At 59.9% G+C, this 15,129-nt stretch overlaps 3 protein-coding genes across 17 annotated transcripts in view; all 3 read right to left on the minus strand.

Moving 5' to 3' along the window:
• Positions 1 to 3,929, minus strand: part of TUBGCP6 (tubulin gamma complex associated protein 6) — a 32,864-nt gene extending 28,935 nt beyond the window's left edge. For 5 of the 6 annotated variants that reach the window (XR_004264937.1, XM_032266174.1, XM_032266172.1 and 2 more), the window contains exons 1-2: positions 3,093 to 3,929; positions 559 to 722 (exon numbers count right to left, since the gene is read on the minus strand). Coding sequence is in view for 5 of the 6 variants with exons in the window: in XM_032266174.1 (XP_032122065.1) it covers positions 559 to 722; positions 3,093 to 3,830 (902 nt within the window). In the remaining variant the exon portion in view is untranslated. The remainder of the gene's footprint in view (positions 1 to 558; positions 723 to 3,092) is intronic. The other variant, XM_032266171.1, reaches the window with a different exon arrangement.
• A 604-nt stretch (positions 3,930 to 4,533) lies between these two features.
• On the minus strand, positions 4,534 to 10,753 carry HDAC10 (histone deacetylase 10). Of its 8 annotated transcripts, XM_032266178.1 has the most exons (20): positions 10,329 to 10,753; positions 10,126 to 10,260; positions 9,790 to 9,886; positions 9,428 to 9,525; positions 9,231 to 9,335; positions 8,959 to 9,027; positions 8,656 to 8,782; positions 8,495 to 8,560; positions 8,223 to 8,282; positions 8,054 to 8,143; positions 7,769 to 7,875; positions 7,628 to 7,695; positions 7,293 to 7,548; positions 7,102 to 7,186; positions 6,149 to 6,240; positions 5,953 to 6,009; positions 5,585 to 5,663; positions 5,194 to 5,376; positions 4,959 to 5,111; positions 4,534 to 4,743 (listed from the first exon to the last, which is right to left on the minus strand). In XM_032266178.1, exons 1-20 carry the CDS (start codon positions 10,385 to 10,387, stop codon positions 4,723 to 4,725), a joined length of 2,007 nt encoding a protein of 668 aa, XP_032122069.1. In that variant the 5' UTR covers positions 10,388 to 10,753; the 3' UTR covers positions 4,534 to 4,722. The 8 variants fall into 8 exon arrangements, 7 of the variants coding, with proteins under 7 accessions (XP_032122069.1, XP_032122066.1, XP_032122070.1 ...); XM_032266175.1 differs by having other exon boundaries at positions 5,585 to 6,026; positions 10,329 to 10,739; XM_032266179.1 differs by lacking the exon at positions 5,953 to 6,009 and having other exon boundaries at positions 10,329 to 10,734.
• Positions 10,754 to 12,149: 1,396 nt separating this feature from the next.
• Positions 12,150 to 15,129, minus strand: part of MAPK12 (mitogen-activated protein kinase 12) — an 8,863-nt gene continuing 5,883 nt past the window's right edge. For all 3 annotated transcript variants that reach the window (XM_032266189.1, XM_032266188.1, XM_032266191.1), the window contains exons 9-12: positions 14,731 to 14,810; positions 14,562 to 14,640; positions 14,306 to 14,479; positions 12,150 to 12,708 (exon numbers count right to left, since the gene is read on the minus strand). In XM_032266189.1, coding sequence (XP_032122080.1) covers positions 12,629 to 12,708; positions 14,306 to 14,479; positions 14,562 to 14,640; positions 14,731 to 14,810 — 413 coding nt within the window. In that variant the 3' untranslated portion in view covers positions 12,150 to 12,628. The remainder of the gene's footprint in view (positions 12,709 to 14,305; positions 14,480 to 14,561; positions 14,641 to 14,730; positions 14,811 to 15,129) is intronic.

Genomic DNA, 15,129 nt, shown 5'->3' on the forward strand with positions numbered 1-15,129 from the left:
CACCTCCTCCAGACACGGATGGAAAAGGCTCCTTCATCAGCACCCCACCTCCTCCAGACACGGATGGAAAAGGCTCCTACATCAGCACCTCACCTCCTCCAGACACGGATGGAAAAGGCTCCTTCATCAGCACCCCAACTCCCCCAGACACGGATGGAAAAGGCTCCTTCATCAGCACCCCAACCCCTCCAGACACGGATGGGAAAGGCTCCTACATCAGCAACCAGTGCCCGGTAAGCATTTCTTCCTGGCACTGACCACACACCCTGCCAGGCAGCTCTCAGGCACCTCTGACTGGTAGTGAGGACATAACTTAGCTGCCCCCTACTGCTCCGCCTGGAAGGTATGATCTGATTACTGGCACAGGGAGGTAAGGTCCCCTTAAAGGCTGCTGGTCTCTGCCCCTCTGCATTTGGACACTATCTTAACTGAAACTTCCAGGTCCCTAACCCAACACAACTGCCTGGGCCCCTGAGTCAGCAACACCCCTCATACACCCAAGGCCATGCTCACACAGGTGTAGGGGCATTGCATGCCAAGGCAAAGAAGGGTACGCACCATCCAACTCGCTCCCAGCACCTCCGCTTGCTGGCCTCGTAGGTGAGTGCAGCTTCCCACAGGTCCATGTCTGGGGTCATGCTGGGCTCAGACTGGGAATCAGGAGTCAGGTTGGATGCTGACTGGAATCCTTCGTCTTCCCACTGATCTACACTCTGTGGGACCTGGAGACACAGGGAAGAATAAGCCGCCACTCATTCCTATGTCCACATTTCATCCAAAGGCAATAAGAATTCCAGAAACTTTATCCACAAAGTTCCATTTACTTCCTAGAGGCAAAGACCCAGCAAAACATTTCTCTGTTTTTCTCAAGTACATGTGTACCATACAATGTTTTTCCCCAATGAGCCATTTAAGGAATTAAACAAAATAATTTGTTAAGACTACAAATTTCCCATTCCATGTAACACATAAGCCTCAGTGGAACTTACAATGACTTTTTGAGATGCTTTCTAAAATAATGCTTTTGAGAAACTTTCTGACCTGGAAATTCCATTTTAGGAAACCTAGCATAAAAAAAATCACACTAAACATTAAAAAACTACTGTACACTGGCTGGGCGTGGTGGCTCACACCTATAATCCCAGCACTTTGGGAGGCTAGGTGGGCATATCACAAGGTCAGGAGTTTGACACCAGTCTGGCCAACATAGTGAAACCCCATCTCTACCAAAAATACACGTCAGGCACGGCGGCTCACACCTGTAATCCTTGCACTTTGGAAGACCGAGGCAGGCGGATCACCTGAGGTCAGGAGTGTGAGATCAGCCTGGCCAACATGGTGAAACCCCATCTCTACTAAAAATACAAAAATTAGCCGGGCATGGTGGCATGCACCTGTGGTCCCAGCTACTCGGGAGGCTGAGGCAGGAGAATTGCTTGAACCTGGGAGGCAGAGGTTCCAGTGAGCCGAGATTGTGCCACTGCACTCCAGCCTGGGCAAAAGAGCGAGATTCCGTCTCAAAAAAAAAATATGTGAAATCAAAGAAAATGAAAAAAAATACAAAAATTAGCCGAGTGTGGTGGCACAAGCCTGTAGTCCCAGCTACTCAGGAGGCTGAGGCAAGAGAATCACTTGAACCTGGGAGGCGGAGGTTGCAATGAGCCGAGACTACGCCATTGCACTCCAGCCTGGGCGACAGGGCAAGACTCGTCTCAAAAACAAAAAACAAAACAAAACTACTGTACACCAAGACATTTGCTGTAGCATTATGTTTATAAATAGCCGGTATCTCATAGGAATAGAATGACTAATAACAATGTATCCTTGCAGCAATACTGATAAAGCACTAAAATACAAAACTCAGTGAGGAGTTACATAATACCATAGGAAAAAACCTCAGATTATAGACAGCAAAAGTGTATCCAATTGCATATTTTATATAACATAAACAGACGCTTTTGCCACATGTGAGAACTTGAAATGTGGTTTGTGGGGCTGAGGAACTGAATTTTTCATTTTTTTTTAATTAAATTTAAACAGCAGCTCTACAAGGCAGAAGTGGCTTAAAGGCATGCCCTGCTAGGTAAAGGTGAAAACCAGCAGACGGGCAGCGCTGTCCTTGCAGAGGAGAGTGGCCGCCAGTAAGCCCACTCCAGCAGCCCCACCTCAGGACAACGCAGCCACCGGACTATCCTCCTTTCACCATGATAAAAGGAGGGCCATAGGGCCGGGCAGGGTGGCTAAGCTTGTAATCCCAGCACTTCGGGAGGCCGAGGCGGGTGGATCATTTGAGGTCCGGAGTTTGAGACCAGCCTGGGCAACATGGTGAAACCCCGTCTCCACTAAAAATACAAAAATTAGCCAGGCATAGTGGTGGGCGCCTATAATCCCAGCTATTCAGGAGGCTGAGTCAGGAAAATCACCTGAACCCGGTTCAGGTGGAGGTTGCGGTGAGCCGAGATCGCGCCATTGCACTCCAGCCTGCGTAACAAGAGCGAAACTCCGTCTCAAAAAAAAAAAAAAAAAAGCCAGGTGCGGTGGCTCAAGCCTGTAATCCCAGCACTTTGGGAGGCCGAGGCGGGTGGATCACGAGGTCAAGAGATCAAGACCATCCTGGTCAACATGGTGAAACCCCATCTCTACTAAAAATACAAAAAATTAGCTGGGCATTGTGGCGCGTGCCTGTAATCCCAGCTACTCAGGAGGCTGAGTCAGGAGAATTGCCTGAACCCGGTTGAGGCGGAGGTTGCGGTGAGCCGAGATCGCGCCATTGCACTCCAGCCTGGGTAACGAGCGAAACTCCGTCCCAAAAAAAAAAAAAAAAAAAAAAAAAAAAAAAAAAATTTGCTGGGCACGGTGGCGGGTGCCTGTAATTCCAGCTACTCGGGAGGCTGAGGCACGAGAATTGCTGAAGCGCAAGAGGCAGAGCTTGTGGTGAGCCAAGATCCCGCCACTGCACTCCAGCCTGGGTGAAAGAGTGAGACCCTGTCGAAGAAGAGGAAGGAAGAAGAAGAAGAAAAAATAGAACAAAGGTCACAGAAAGCATTCTCCAAACCCTGAGAGGGATGACAGAGAAAAATCAAACACTCTACCTTAATGGCCAGCCCAGAGAGGTCTGCACTGTCCGGCACGGGGGGCAGGTCCAGCCGGACATCCATGTCGTAGGCTCGGCTGTGCACAAGCGCACCGAAGAGTGAGACCCGGGTGTCTCTCTCGAACTTGTCACCACAAGGGTCACCAAATGAGAAGAGCCCGACGGTGGGCAGGCCGGTGCCTGGAGTAGCCTCCATAACCTGAAGTGTATCCTGGATCATGCTGTGACACAAACACTCCTCTCTGGAGATCAGAGACTGAACGTCCCTCTCCAACACACTCAGGTCGTAGCAATCATAGCCGCCATATGGAACGTTTCTCCCCACGTGCTTGTTGTTAAGGAAGTAATCTCGTTTTCTCGGCAGCACTTGAGGGGGGCCGCTCCCTGCCAGCTGAACCAGGAGGTCCAAAACAGACCCCACCTCCACGAGCGGACAGCAAGGGGCTGCTTCAAGCTCCTCCACAAGCTCCTCCAAGCGGTCAGCCCTGGGGCCCAGGCCACCCACTCTCAAGTCAAAGGACAACATGAGGATCTTGTTTCTCGCTGGTAGTTTTGACGTGTCGGGCTGCAGCTGAGTCTCCTCTTGAAAAAGGCTTGCGAAGAGCGCGTTGTAGGCCACCTTCTTGAGGCTCCGCTTTGCCCTCTTCCGGTTCACACTGCGCTGGCCCAGGTGGGTCTTGGCAGCCGGCAGGAGGGCCTCACACAGGTCGTCGAACAGCTGCGTGATGCTGGCCATGCCCGCGCCTCCTCAGCTCCGGGCCCCTGGCACGTGGGAAAACACCGCACCCGGGCTTCACCCACGCCCCGGAAGACGGCGTGAGAGAGGTCGGGAGGGGCCGAACGACAGGCAGCCTCTCCAACCACGAGCTCAGCACGGGTCTTTTTAAAGGAGGTCTTGCGGTTTCTCGGAGTAAGCAGGCTGCCCGGCGCCCGGCAGCCCACCGGCAGCCAGCTCGGTTTCTTCTCACTCAGCAGCACTCAACCTCCAGGGAGTCACGGAACCGCGGCAAACGCGAAGAGCGGAACGTGCGCCCGGGCAGCACACAGCGGACGAACCCGGCTTCGCGCGCGTTCTTCGAGTCCCACGAGAGGACACGGCCAGGAGAGGGTGCCACTCTGAGGCTCGCAGGCAGCGAAGAGTCTGGGAGCGCGGCCGAGTGGTCCCGGGGTCTGGCCCGCACGGGGCTTTCCGCAGGTCCGCCCGTTCTCCAGGCCTCACCCGCGGGGAGCCCCCTGCTACCACCCCCGCCGCCTCCGTCGCGTCACAGCCGCGACTGTGGAGAGCGCCAGCGCGGACGCGCCGGAAATACGTCACGGGGACGCCGGCGGCCCGTCAGGGGGCGAGGCCTGCGCAGCGGCGCACTTCCGGCCTGAGTCCGGCACCCCGGGTGGAAGACTGAGGCCGAGCGTCTTCAATGACGGAGGCAGAGCCAGAGTTTCGTTTGGCCGATGTTTACTGACTGCATCAGGGCTGCGGGCGAAGCGCAGCGAGGCGCAGGGGCCGGGATGGGAGCGAGGGTGGGGCGCACGGGCCGGGAGGGGCGAGGCGGGGGAGCAGAGGTGGGAGGGGTGGGAGTGGGCGGGGCTCCGTGCCCCGGTGCGGCGGGAGCTGTGGGCCGGGGTCCGAGTCACCGGGTCTGAGGACGGCACTGCAACAGGAGCCGGGCAGAGGCGCGCAGCTGGCCTCCCGCGCTAGAGCTGGTTCAGGGCACTCCCCTGCCCTCCCCTGCCCTCCCCTCCCCTGCCCTCCCCTCCCCTCCCCTGCCCTCCCCTGCCCTCCCCTCCCCTCCCCTCTCCTCCCCACCCCACCCCACCCCACCCCATCGAGCTCTGCGGCAGAACCGGGCCCCAGGGCACTGGTCACCTGCAGCATCTTCCACTGACGCTCCAGCTGCCCTCTCAGGTACCTCAGAGCCTGGGCGTCCTCTGGGGAGGCCACAGAGTAAGGGCCTAGGCTAGGAGGTGCCTCTCCATGCAGCACCCGGGCCAGGATCCCGGCTAGCTGGGGTGTGGAGTCCTGGGCCAGGAGCGAAGACAGAGGCAGTCACTGGTCCTTCCCCTCCTCCCACCCCACAGCACCTCCACCCTGCCCAGCTTACCTCCTCCAGGAGGGCCAGGACTCGGCCGCCTGCCGGCCCCCGAAGCATTGAAGTCAGAAGTGCAGCGTGGGGGCCCTGCAGGCCATGGGCAGGCCCCAGGGCCACCAACACCAGGTCAGGCTGGAAGCCATAGGCCAGGGGCAGCACCAAGCCCAAGATGCAGCTCAGGAACCCACCAGTCACCTGTGGGGACAGCAGAGCCCAGCTCCTCATCTACGGATACCCCTCCTGCTGGCTCTGGCCCCCCCACCTCCCAATCTCAGGGCCCCTGGAGTAGGAGCAGGGAGACAGGAAGGGCCAGAGGCCTGCTGTCATGACAGTGCCAGCAGGCAGCAGCTGCACACATCCAGTCTCCCCACCACCTGTCTTGCCACATGGCGTGATCACTCACCACTGGCAGTGGTGTGGAGACCTGGAACATGGATAGGGCAGCCGCCTCCTTGCCCCTGATGTTCAGCCACAAAATCCTCCTTCCAGGACACATGCATAAGCGTAAGGCCCTGCTCACCCCTCTAAGCCCAGGCAGCAAAGGCAGAGGTGGAAGAGTATTCACGGGCCACAGGCCACAGGCAGGGATGCTATGACTGCCGAGCCTCTGCTGGAGACCCACCTGGCATTGCCTCCAGCAGCCCTCCAGAACCCAGATGAGGAAGGCTCCATTCAGGACCACACAGTGCCCCACCCACCCGTCACCCTGGGGCACAGGCACATGCCCATCCACATGCATGGCTGGACAGATACAAGACCTGAGAGTCCTACCCGTCATGGGCGAGATCTGGGGGCCGGTCCAGCTGTCCCAGGGCCACACACAGCAGCCTGGAGGAAGAGCTGGCCTGAGGACAGGTTGTGTTCACATTGTCTGGAGCCCATTCCCAGAGCCCTCTGCTTGGCCAGCCAGGATGGGGTGCCCACGGGTCCTGCCCTCAGAGGCTCGGGATGGCCAAGTGAGGCTTACCTCTGAGCTCCATGGGACAGGCCTCTCTGAATAGCCACATCCAAGGTGGCTGCTGCGGCCAAGGGTGGAGTGGCTACGATACCACTGCTCACCTGTGGAATGAAGAAACAGTGCCCCAGGGTGAGGTACCAGCCGACTCCCAAGCCAGTTAGAGAGACCCACAGTTCCCTTCATTCGGTCTCTACGTGGCTGTTGTCAGCCTTTCTCTACACTCAGGTCAAATCACTCCATTTCTGTAAGACATTAAGTCTATATATATGTAATATATGTGTATATCACTCCATTTCTGTAAATAAAATGCTTAAGTCTACATATATATGTGTGTGTGTTTATCATTCCATTTCTGCAAATAAGATGCTTAAGTCTGCGTGTGTGTGTGTGTGTGTATATCTATACATATATATACACATTTTTTTTTTGAGACAGGGTCTTGTTTTGTAGCCACGCTGGCATGGCCTGCAGTGGCTCAATTGTAGCTCACTACAGTCTCAAACTCCTGGGCTTAAGCAATCCTCCCGCCTCAGCCTCCTGCCTCCTAAGTACAAGTACATGACAGCACGCTTGGCTGATTTTTTTTATTTTTTGTGGAGACAGGGTCTCCGTATGTTGTCTAGGCTGGTCTTGAACTCCTGGGCTCAAGCGATCCTCCCGTCTCGGCCCCTCAAACTGCTGTCATTACAGGCACAAACCACTCCACCGTGCCTAAATCTATACTTTAAATCATCCCCTTCACCTCTCTGCCACAGAGCATTTAACTGAAGAAGTTGTGGTCAGACATGCTAGTGACCCCCACCCCTGGGGCTGTGCAGAGCAACCCCCGGCACAAGACGACATTCACATCCATGTGGCTCTGCACCACCCACCCCTCCTCTGGACAGGCCACATTTCCTTGACAGGTCCTGCTGCCTGCCCCTGGGTCCACAGCACCCCCAACCCCTCCCAGGTGCCCCCACCTGCCCATCCAGCATCCCATCTAAGAGGTACAGGAGCTTTCCAAGTGCAGTGAGGGTTTCATCCTGGGCCAGGGACTCGAGTGGCCTGTAGTAAACCAGAGGGACACACAGACATGAGGCGACTGCACGTCAGTCACACACAGGCACAGGTGTTCACATGGCCCCCTCCTCTCCAGGCCAGCCCTGCCCACCTGGCCCAGGCTTCTGTCTCCTCATTCAGGGCTGACCCCTCCTGTTGGGTGACATCAGGGGGCAGGACCAATGTGATATCTGGCGCTGTAAGGGCAACAGCTGGGCAGAGAGGAGGTGCAGGGTGGAGGCATGGCTGGTCCAAGAGGGAGCTCAGTGCAGATGCAGCCGTCTTACACATGAGACCCCCAGGCAGCAGAGGTGGAGGCCTCCCCTCTGGGGAATGGGTGCTGGGACTCGTCGGCACAGGGGTCACATCTAGGGACAGTTCAGAGTCAAAGCCACTGCACGGGAGCCTGAGGTGGGACCCTGCAGCCCAGCACCCGGCCACACTGACCTTGCAGCTGGAGGCTCTTCCAGTGCGGAGCCTGGGCGGCACAGGCACTCTGGATGGACTCCAGGGCACTGTGGGGCAAACAAAACAGTGGTGATGCCTGGCCTCACGCCCTAGCCCTGCCCACCCTCCCTCCCCTCATACCTCTGACACGGTACCATGGGCCCTGACAGGGGTGGAGCCGGGTCGCCCAGCAGCGTACGCACTGTCATGCACACCGACTCCGCCAGTGACTCCAGGTGGTAGCCGCCCTGGGAGAAGGACGGAGACATGTTTGGGGCAGGGATGTCACTGGGATGGGGTATCACTGGAAGGGCCCCTGCCTGGCTCTCTATCCTGGGCAGGACAACCCTCCCAAGTACCCCGCGGGCACCTGGCTCCCATGCTCCTGGCCCAGGAACCCTCCTTGTGTGCTCTCCCGTCACTCACCTCCAGCACGGCACAGACCCGGCCACCAGCCAGCACCTGCAGCAGCTGTGTGAGGTGGGCGAAGCACTCTGGTGTGGCCTGCATTTGCCCCTGGAACCAGAGCCATGTGTGATGGGGGGCCTGGACCCCAGGACCCTAGAAGCCCTCCCTGGCCAGGCCAGGTCCTCACCTCAGGGTCCCCGATGGCTGAGTCAAATCCTGCCGAGACCAGCACCAGCTCAGGATCAAACTACAGGCCAGACAGGTGGGGAGGGTCAAGAGAGAGGCTGAGCCCGGGTGAGGGTGAGCCAGGCCCATCCTGGCCCCTCCTGAGCACCCTCCCGGCCACACAGGAGTGGAGCAGCTCATAACCCTCCCCTCCTGCCTTCCCTGTGGCGCTCCAGGCACCAAGTTCCCCTCCCTCCCACCCAACTGCCCTGGAGGGGCCCATCGTGCAGTCACCTCAAAGGCCAGTGGGAGCAGCAGGTGCAGGAAGGCGGCCACGTAGTCAGCGTTTCCCATCCCGACCTGGCAGGACATCCCAGGCTACATCCTGAACTGTGGGGCAGGGGAGGGGTTTGGGGGGAGGGGGCCGGGGGGGCCTGGGGCTTGAGGGTGGGCACCTGGTTCCAGGGGAGGTTGACAGTGAAGCCGAGGCCCTGTCCCCGCCCCACCGCATCCGCATCCGACTCTCGCAGGAAAGGCCAGAAGCGCCCGTGCTCATAGCGGTGCCAGGAGAAGTAAAGGACGCTGCCAACAGCCGGCCACGGTCAGAGGTCAGAGGTCAGAGGTCAGGGCCCTCCACAGCTCTGCAGTCCCCACAGAACCCTGACCTCTAAGCACATGTCTGTATCTCACCCCTGGATTTTCCCAGGCCAGGCTGCGCACCCCACAAATGGGGATGCACACTCCACACCCCTGCTCACCTGGGGTCATCCTCAAAGAGATACTGGATGCCTTGGCCATGGTGCACATCCCAGTCAACGATGAGGATTCTGGACACAGACAGCGCTGGTGGCCGAGGGGCAGGGCCTCCCACCTCCAGGAGCCCCACCAGGGATGGGAAGGTGTGGGGTGAGCTGTCTCGCTACCTGCACCGCCCCTTGCTGTGTGGTCTGGCCCACAACCCTGCAGCCAGCCTGGCCCACACCCCTGCAGCCAGCCTGGCACACACCCCTGCAGCCAGCCTGGCACACACCTGTGCAGCCCGTGTTTCTGCTTGGCATGTGCAGCGGCTATGGCCACATTGTTGAACACGCAGAACCCGTTGGCAGCTGCCCTCTGGCTGTGGTGCCCAGGTGGCCTATTGCATGAGATTTGAGGCATGTCAGGGTCGCCCTGTCCCCTCACAAGGCCACCCGTGGAGGAGCAGCCGGGGTTAGAGGCAGCTCTCACCTCACCAGGGCAAGCCCGTTTTGCACCACTCCCGTGAGCACAGCATCCACCAGCTGCAGTGCAGCCCCCACGGCCAGCCTCGCACAGTGAAAGGTACTCTGTGGGGGCAGGGGCACGGATGAGCCCCCTGCCTTCCCTGCTGCCCTTTGCAAGCCATGCCCACACTTGTGCCAGGCTGCAAGGCCTCAGCTGCTGAGCAGAACAGGCCAGTCCCAGGTGCTGGCAGTGCCAGCAGGCAGGTGTGCAGGGCATGGTCACGTGCACAGAGCAGGGTACACTGGCTGGGGTTGGCAGCCATGGTTGTGAACACACAGAGGCAGGTGCCTGTGTGTCTGGACGGCTGAGTGTCCAAGGACACGCACCGGGTGGAAGTAGATGGCATCAAACTGTCCAGACAGCGCCTGCAGCTCCTCCTTGCCCAGGACCTGGGTCTCCCTGACCAGGGACACGTACTCGGGGCTGTAGACAGGCAGGCAGGAGAGGCAGGGTCACCAGCAGGAGCAGGTGGCAGTGCGGGAGAGGAAGCCTGTGTGTGCTGGGATTGGTGGTGAGAGTGGCCACCCTGTTGCTTCCTCAAGCCCACCCGAGGTCCATGTGAAAAGGCTCTGTCCTCGAGGCTGGCAGGCTCGGGGCTGGCCCAGGTTCCTCTGTTTCTAGGTGAGCATTCCCCCGATCATGGGGCACGCCCCCGTCCAGACCTGTGCACCAGGCCCAGTTCCTCTTCGGAGGCCGCGCGGGCTGACAACCGCAGACACCTCTGTTCCAGGCCGCACTTCCGCAGGCGGTCCAGGGCTGCAGTCAGGCGCTCAGGACGCTCAATCTCGCACTCGGGGCTGGGGCAGATGGGGAGCTCAGTCCAGAGCTCCCTCCCCGCACCCCACCTCGGCCAGGTCCCACTTACTCGTCCCAGAGCAGCCGGGTGGCCGTCATGTCCTCGTGGTACACAAGCGCGGTCCCCATGGCTGCGCCGTGGTCACCCTGGGTCCCCAAAGGGCCTCGCTAGCGGTGCCTGGCACTGCCCGTCCCCACCGTCGGCCAGGATTAGCCAGAGGCCTGGGACCTGCTTGGGGCCCAGGCGGGCGGCAGGCGGCGGGCACCGGGCGGGGGGCACCGGCCTGGCGGGAGCGCACAGAACCCAGGAAGGCTCCGCGGTCCCAGGCGCGCAGGAGGCGCCGAGCAGGGCGGCGGTGGAAGCGGGAGGCTCCCCGCGCCCGGCTTCCGGCTTCCTCGCCTGGGACTCGGCTCCGCCCGGCGCGGTGCTCCGCGAGCTGCCGCGAGCCCCGCCCCGGAGTGAGGAACCAGCAGGCGCGGACACCTTGGCGCGCCGGGCCGCCCGCCCTCCGAGCTGCGCTGCGGCTCCGCCTCCCCCTCGGCTCCGCCCCGATCCCCCTAGAGGGGCGGGGTCCCCACCCGAGCCCACCCCTGCGAGCTCCCTTCTGACCCCGCTCCCGGGTCAGGGTCCAGCGCAGCCCCAAGGCCCACCCGGGCCAGGCGCGGGGAGAGTCGGGGTGAAGGGAAAGTGAGACGCGGGGTCCGCAGGACAAAAGCCACGGGGCGGGAGGAGCCGCTGGGGACGCAGGTGGCACTGCGGCCGGCTCAGGGCGGTGCATTGGGGCGCAGCGCCGCCCCCGAGGCTTAAGGAGGGAGTGAGAGCCCGGCCCAAGTTCAGAGTCAAGGTCAGGGTGGAGGCAGGGACGCTGGACTGGAGTTGTGGGGGGCGGAGGGAACGAGGACAGAGAGGGATCGAGGAAGGCTGGAGGCCTGGGACGGAGCAAGGTGTCTGCAGAGGAGACCTGAGCCCACCTGGAGCCCAGGGACCCCCCTGCCCCAACCAGAGTTCGTGTCCAGCTGGGTTACAGTCTTGGGCCCCCAGTCCCATTCCTCAGGCCAGCTGTGGCAGGAAGTTGGGCCCAGCATAGGCAGCGGCCATGTCACAAATCAGCGTGGCTCCAGAGCCAATGGTCACGTGCCCCCTGCCCCCATGCCTGGAAAGGCATGAGGGTCGCTGGATAAAGGCCTGAGTCCGTCGTGGCAGCTCAGTGGGCCCAATGTAGCTGGGCCAGCTGTGGGCATGTCCACCAAGGACGCCCAGCCTGCCCTGCCCCTCACTGGTCTCTCTCTGCTGTGACCCCTACCCTGGCACAAGTGTGGAGGCACCCGTGGCCCATGGTCCAGCCGCCAGCCACCCTTGGAAACACTGAATGGCCCACAGAGGGCAGCCTAGGCATAAAGATACCACAGGGGCATTGTAGTGGGTGGGGGCTAAAGGTTTGATCAAAAACAAAACCCAGCCCTCTGTGCTTACCACTCCACCACAGGGACCAGAGGGGTCTCAACGTGTCCAGTGTGTCCCCTCCCTCCCCAGGAACCTGCTGGCTTGGAGGGTGCAGAGAACTAGGATGGATCCTACACTCCTCCCCATCAGGCCCTGCCCTGGGTCTGGCTTCGGATCCACACACAGTGGCTTAGACTCTAAGCCTTTAGAGGAAGGTCACCACCCCATAAGAGAGGAAGAGGCCAAGTCCTAATGTGGACTCACTTCTAAGGCTCACTGGCACAGGCCTAGGGAAGTGGGCACCAGCTTTGTGGCCTGGGGTAGATGGGACGCTCAGGCCCCCCTACTAGCTCTTAGGGTCTGAGCTCTCAGGCCAGTCTCCTCCATATGCAGGCCAAGGGCTTGGAGGCCTCAAGGTGGGACCCAGCATGAGGACACAGAGCCAGAGCAGGGAGCTACAAAAGGGTCTATTTCCTTCCAGCCATGTGGGTGCCACACAGCTAAATGACATTCCAGGCTGGGGGTGCAGAAAGGTCCACTGATGCCCCCCAGGAGAGGGGATGTCCCTGAGTTGGTGCCCTGTGCCCACCCTCTGTCCTTCCTCTGCATGGCCCAGAGCAGGGCCTGACCTGAAGCCCCACCAGCTCCAAGGTTTCTGAGGGCAACTGGCAAGGGGGCCACTGCTCCAGGGTTCAGAGGCCATCCCAGGTCAGGCAGAGGTCCTGTCCAGAAAGTTCAGGCACTTCTCCAGGATGGGCGCCCAACAGCAAAGGCACGGGCTTGGGGAGGAAGATCCATGGAACCTGGGGTCCACTCGGACGGATACCTTGGGATGCAAGCCCCAGCCAAGGTCAAGGTGGCAAGGGTCCCCTCTCAGGTGGAAGGTGAAGGTGGTCCTCACTGCCACCACCAGAGCCCAGAGGTCTTCACAGAGCCGTCTCCTTGGAGACCCTGGCCCCCAGCTGCCGGGGAGGCTTGAAGCTGAGCACTTCTTTGTAAGTGACACCTGGCAGGGGAGCGGGGTGTAACAGAAAGGGGGGTCAGCCTTTGCCTTTCATCCCAGGAGTCACTCACAGACACGCCCGGTGGTGCCTTGTGGGGCCTTTCTCTAGTCCTAACAGGTATGGGCCACTGAGGGAAGGTTTGTGTAAAGACGCCATTGCCCTAGATCTGGATGTCCAGGGATAAGGCGAGGTGGCCAGGGCTTGGCCACGTGTCCACCACAGTCTGTCCTAAGAGCGGAAGCCCGAGCCACGGCTGTGTGGGTGGGAACTACAGAGAGGGCCCTACGGCCCATGGTTTCAAGTCATCTTGTTTAGCAGCAGAAACCTTTCACCAAACAAACCCAATCTCATAAGCAATCTTTTTTTTTTTTTTTTTTTTTTTTTGAGACAGAGCCTCACACCTCACACTGTCACCCAAGCTGGAGTGCAATGGCGCGATCTCCACCCACTGCAACCTCCGCCTCCTGGGTTCAAGTAATTCTCCTGCCTCAGCCTCCCGAGTAGCTGGGACTACAGGTGCCTGCCACCATGTCCAGCTAATTTTTTGTATTTTTAGTAGAGACAGGGTTTCACTATGTTGGCCAGGCTGGTCTTGAACTCCAGACCTCGTGATCCACCCGCCTCAGACTCTCAAAGTGCTGGGATTACAGGCATGAGCCACTGCTCCCAGCCCAAACTCATAAGCACATGACTAAGCACACACAGCTAAGGGTAGAGGCCCTACTGCAGGCATTCAGGGACCCATGACCCTAAGGAGCACAGGTAAAGAATCTCAGCCCATCTAGCCCAAGGCAGAGCCAGGACAGGGCCTGGAACACAGCACAGCTCCCAGTGCCCACCTGCTGTCCCTAGGCACACAGCCACAGGCTGGTCATGCAGCTATGAAGAAGACAGCACAGCCTGCCATCTTGGGGCAGAAATAAAGCCAGGTCCAACACAGCCCCAGGCTACATCATAGCTGTGGGAGCTGGGGAGGCTTCCCTGAGTCCAGCCTGAGGCTGCATGGGCCTTTGCTAGTCCTCCAAGATGAGGGGATGGCCCCTGCTATCGGGAACAATAGTGCCGAGCTATCGGGGTTGGGGTCTGGACTGCTCAGGGGGGCTGGGAAGGGACAGGCGAGGCCCTGAGGACTATCTTGTGTATACAGCTGTCCAGGTGGGAGGGATCCCAAAATGGGGCAAGGAGAGGCAACGACAAATTCCAGAGCTGTGAGCAGAGAGGCCATAGGGACGAGTGGACATGGCGGGGGTGTCAGGGTGGCCTGGGTCTCTGGCCTGGACATGGGGGAAGGGCAGGAGGTCTGGGGGCCAGGTAGGGCTAAGTGGGCCCTGGTGCCCTGACTCACAGCTGCCCCTCACCATTCCCAGGCTCCTTCTGTGCCAGCCTCTGTGCCGAGTCCGCCAGGAACACCCTCCCTTCATCTTTCAGCTCCAACCCGAGGTCACTTCCACCAGGCCACACGGCCCCACACTGCTCTCTGACCTCCTGTCCTCCTCGCCTGATCTGCACCCCAGGGACAGGGATCCAGAACTCTGAGCCTGGCCACCTGCAGAGAGCCCACCAAGTCCACACAGGCCCTGCCCAGAGCCCCCCACTCACGCTTCCATTCATCCAGTGTGCGGTCCACATCGTCAAAGGAGTCATCATACTTCTGGGCCTGGGGCTCATCTTCCGTGTCATGGAGGGACTCAAAGTAGGGGTGAGCCAGCGCCTCAGCTGCCGTCACCCGCTGCTCCGCGTCCAGCACCAGCATCTTCTCCAGGAGGTTCACAGCTGTGGGGGAAGGTATGTCAGGCCAGACCTCGGGAGGCCCCACACTACAGCACCCTGTGGCCCCCACCCTAGCCAGCCCTACCCAGAGGGCTTGCATTGGTCAGGATGGAGGCAAAATCCTTCTTCTCCAACTCAGGGAGGCCCTTCATGTAGTTCTTGGCCTGTGTGGGAACAAAGGGTGAGGGGCCAGCACCGAGGCCTGAGTCTGCCCCCAGTTCCACCAAGCTCTCCACTGACCACTGACCACTGACCTCATCACTCTGCAGCCGCTGCACAAACTCAGCTGGAGGCGTCCCTGTCACCTTCATGATCTCCTTCAGCTGGTCCAGGTCTGTACTGAGGTCAGGAGCACAGCTCGGATGCCAGAGATTGGGGCCTTCACCATCCCCACCTGGGCAGGAGCCATTCCCACCCGCCCATACCCTCCACCTGGGCAGGAGACATCCCCACCACCCCCCATAACCTCCACCTGGGCAGGAGCCATCCCCCCCCACACCCTCCCCCTGGGCAGAGCCATCTCCCTCCCCCCCCATACCCTCCACCTGGGCAGGAGCCATCCCCACCCCCCCATACCCTCCACCTGGGCAGGAGCCATCCCCACCCAATACCCTCCACCTGGGCAGGAGCCAGCCCCACCACCCCTCATACCC

This window comes from Sapajus apella, unplaced genomic scaffold (assembly GCF_009761245.1).
Source record: "Sapajus apella isolate SASKATOON/1434 unplaced genomic scaffold, GSC_monkey_1.0 scaffold156, whole genome shotgun sequence".
Lineage (NCBI taxonomy): Eukaryota > Metazoa > Chordata > Mammalia > Primates > Cebidae > Sapajus > Sapajus apella.

What these genes read in the sequence shown, in the direction of transcription:
- HDAC10 (XM_032266175.1), bottom strand. Translation starts at nt 10,387, where the DNA reads ATGGGGACCGCGCTTGTGTACCACGAGGACATGACGGCCACCCGGCTG. An exon ending in TCAACCTCCCCTGGAACCAG is followed by an intron (nt 8,561 to 8,655) that starts GTGCCCACCCTC and finishes ATGTCCTGCCAG; the next exon opens with GTCGGGATGGGAAACGCTGA. An exon ending in CTGTCCCATGGAGCTCAGAG is followed by an intron (nt 6,027 to 6,148) that starts GTAAGCCTCACT and finishes ACCTGTCCTCAG; the next exon opens with GCCAGCTCTTCCTCCAGGCT.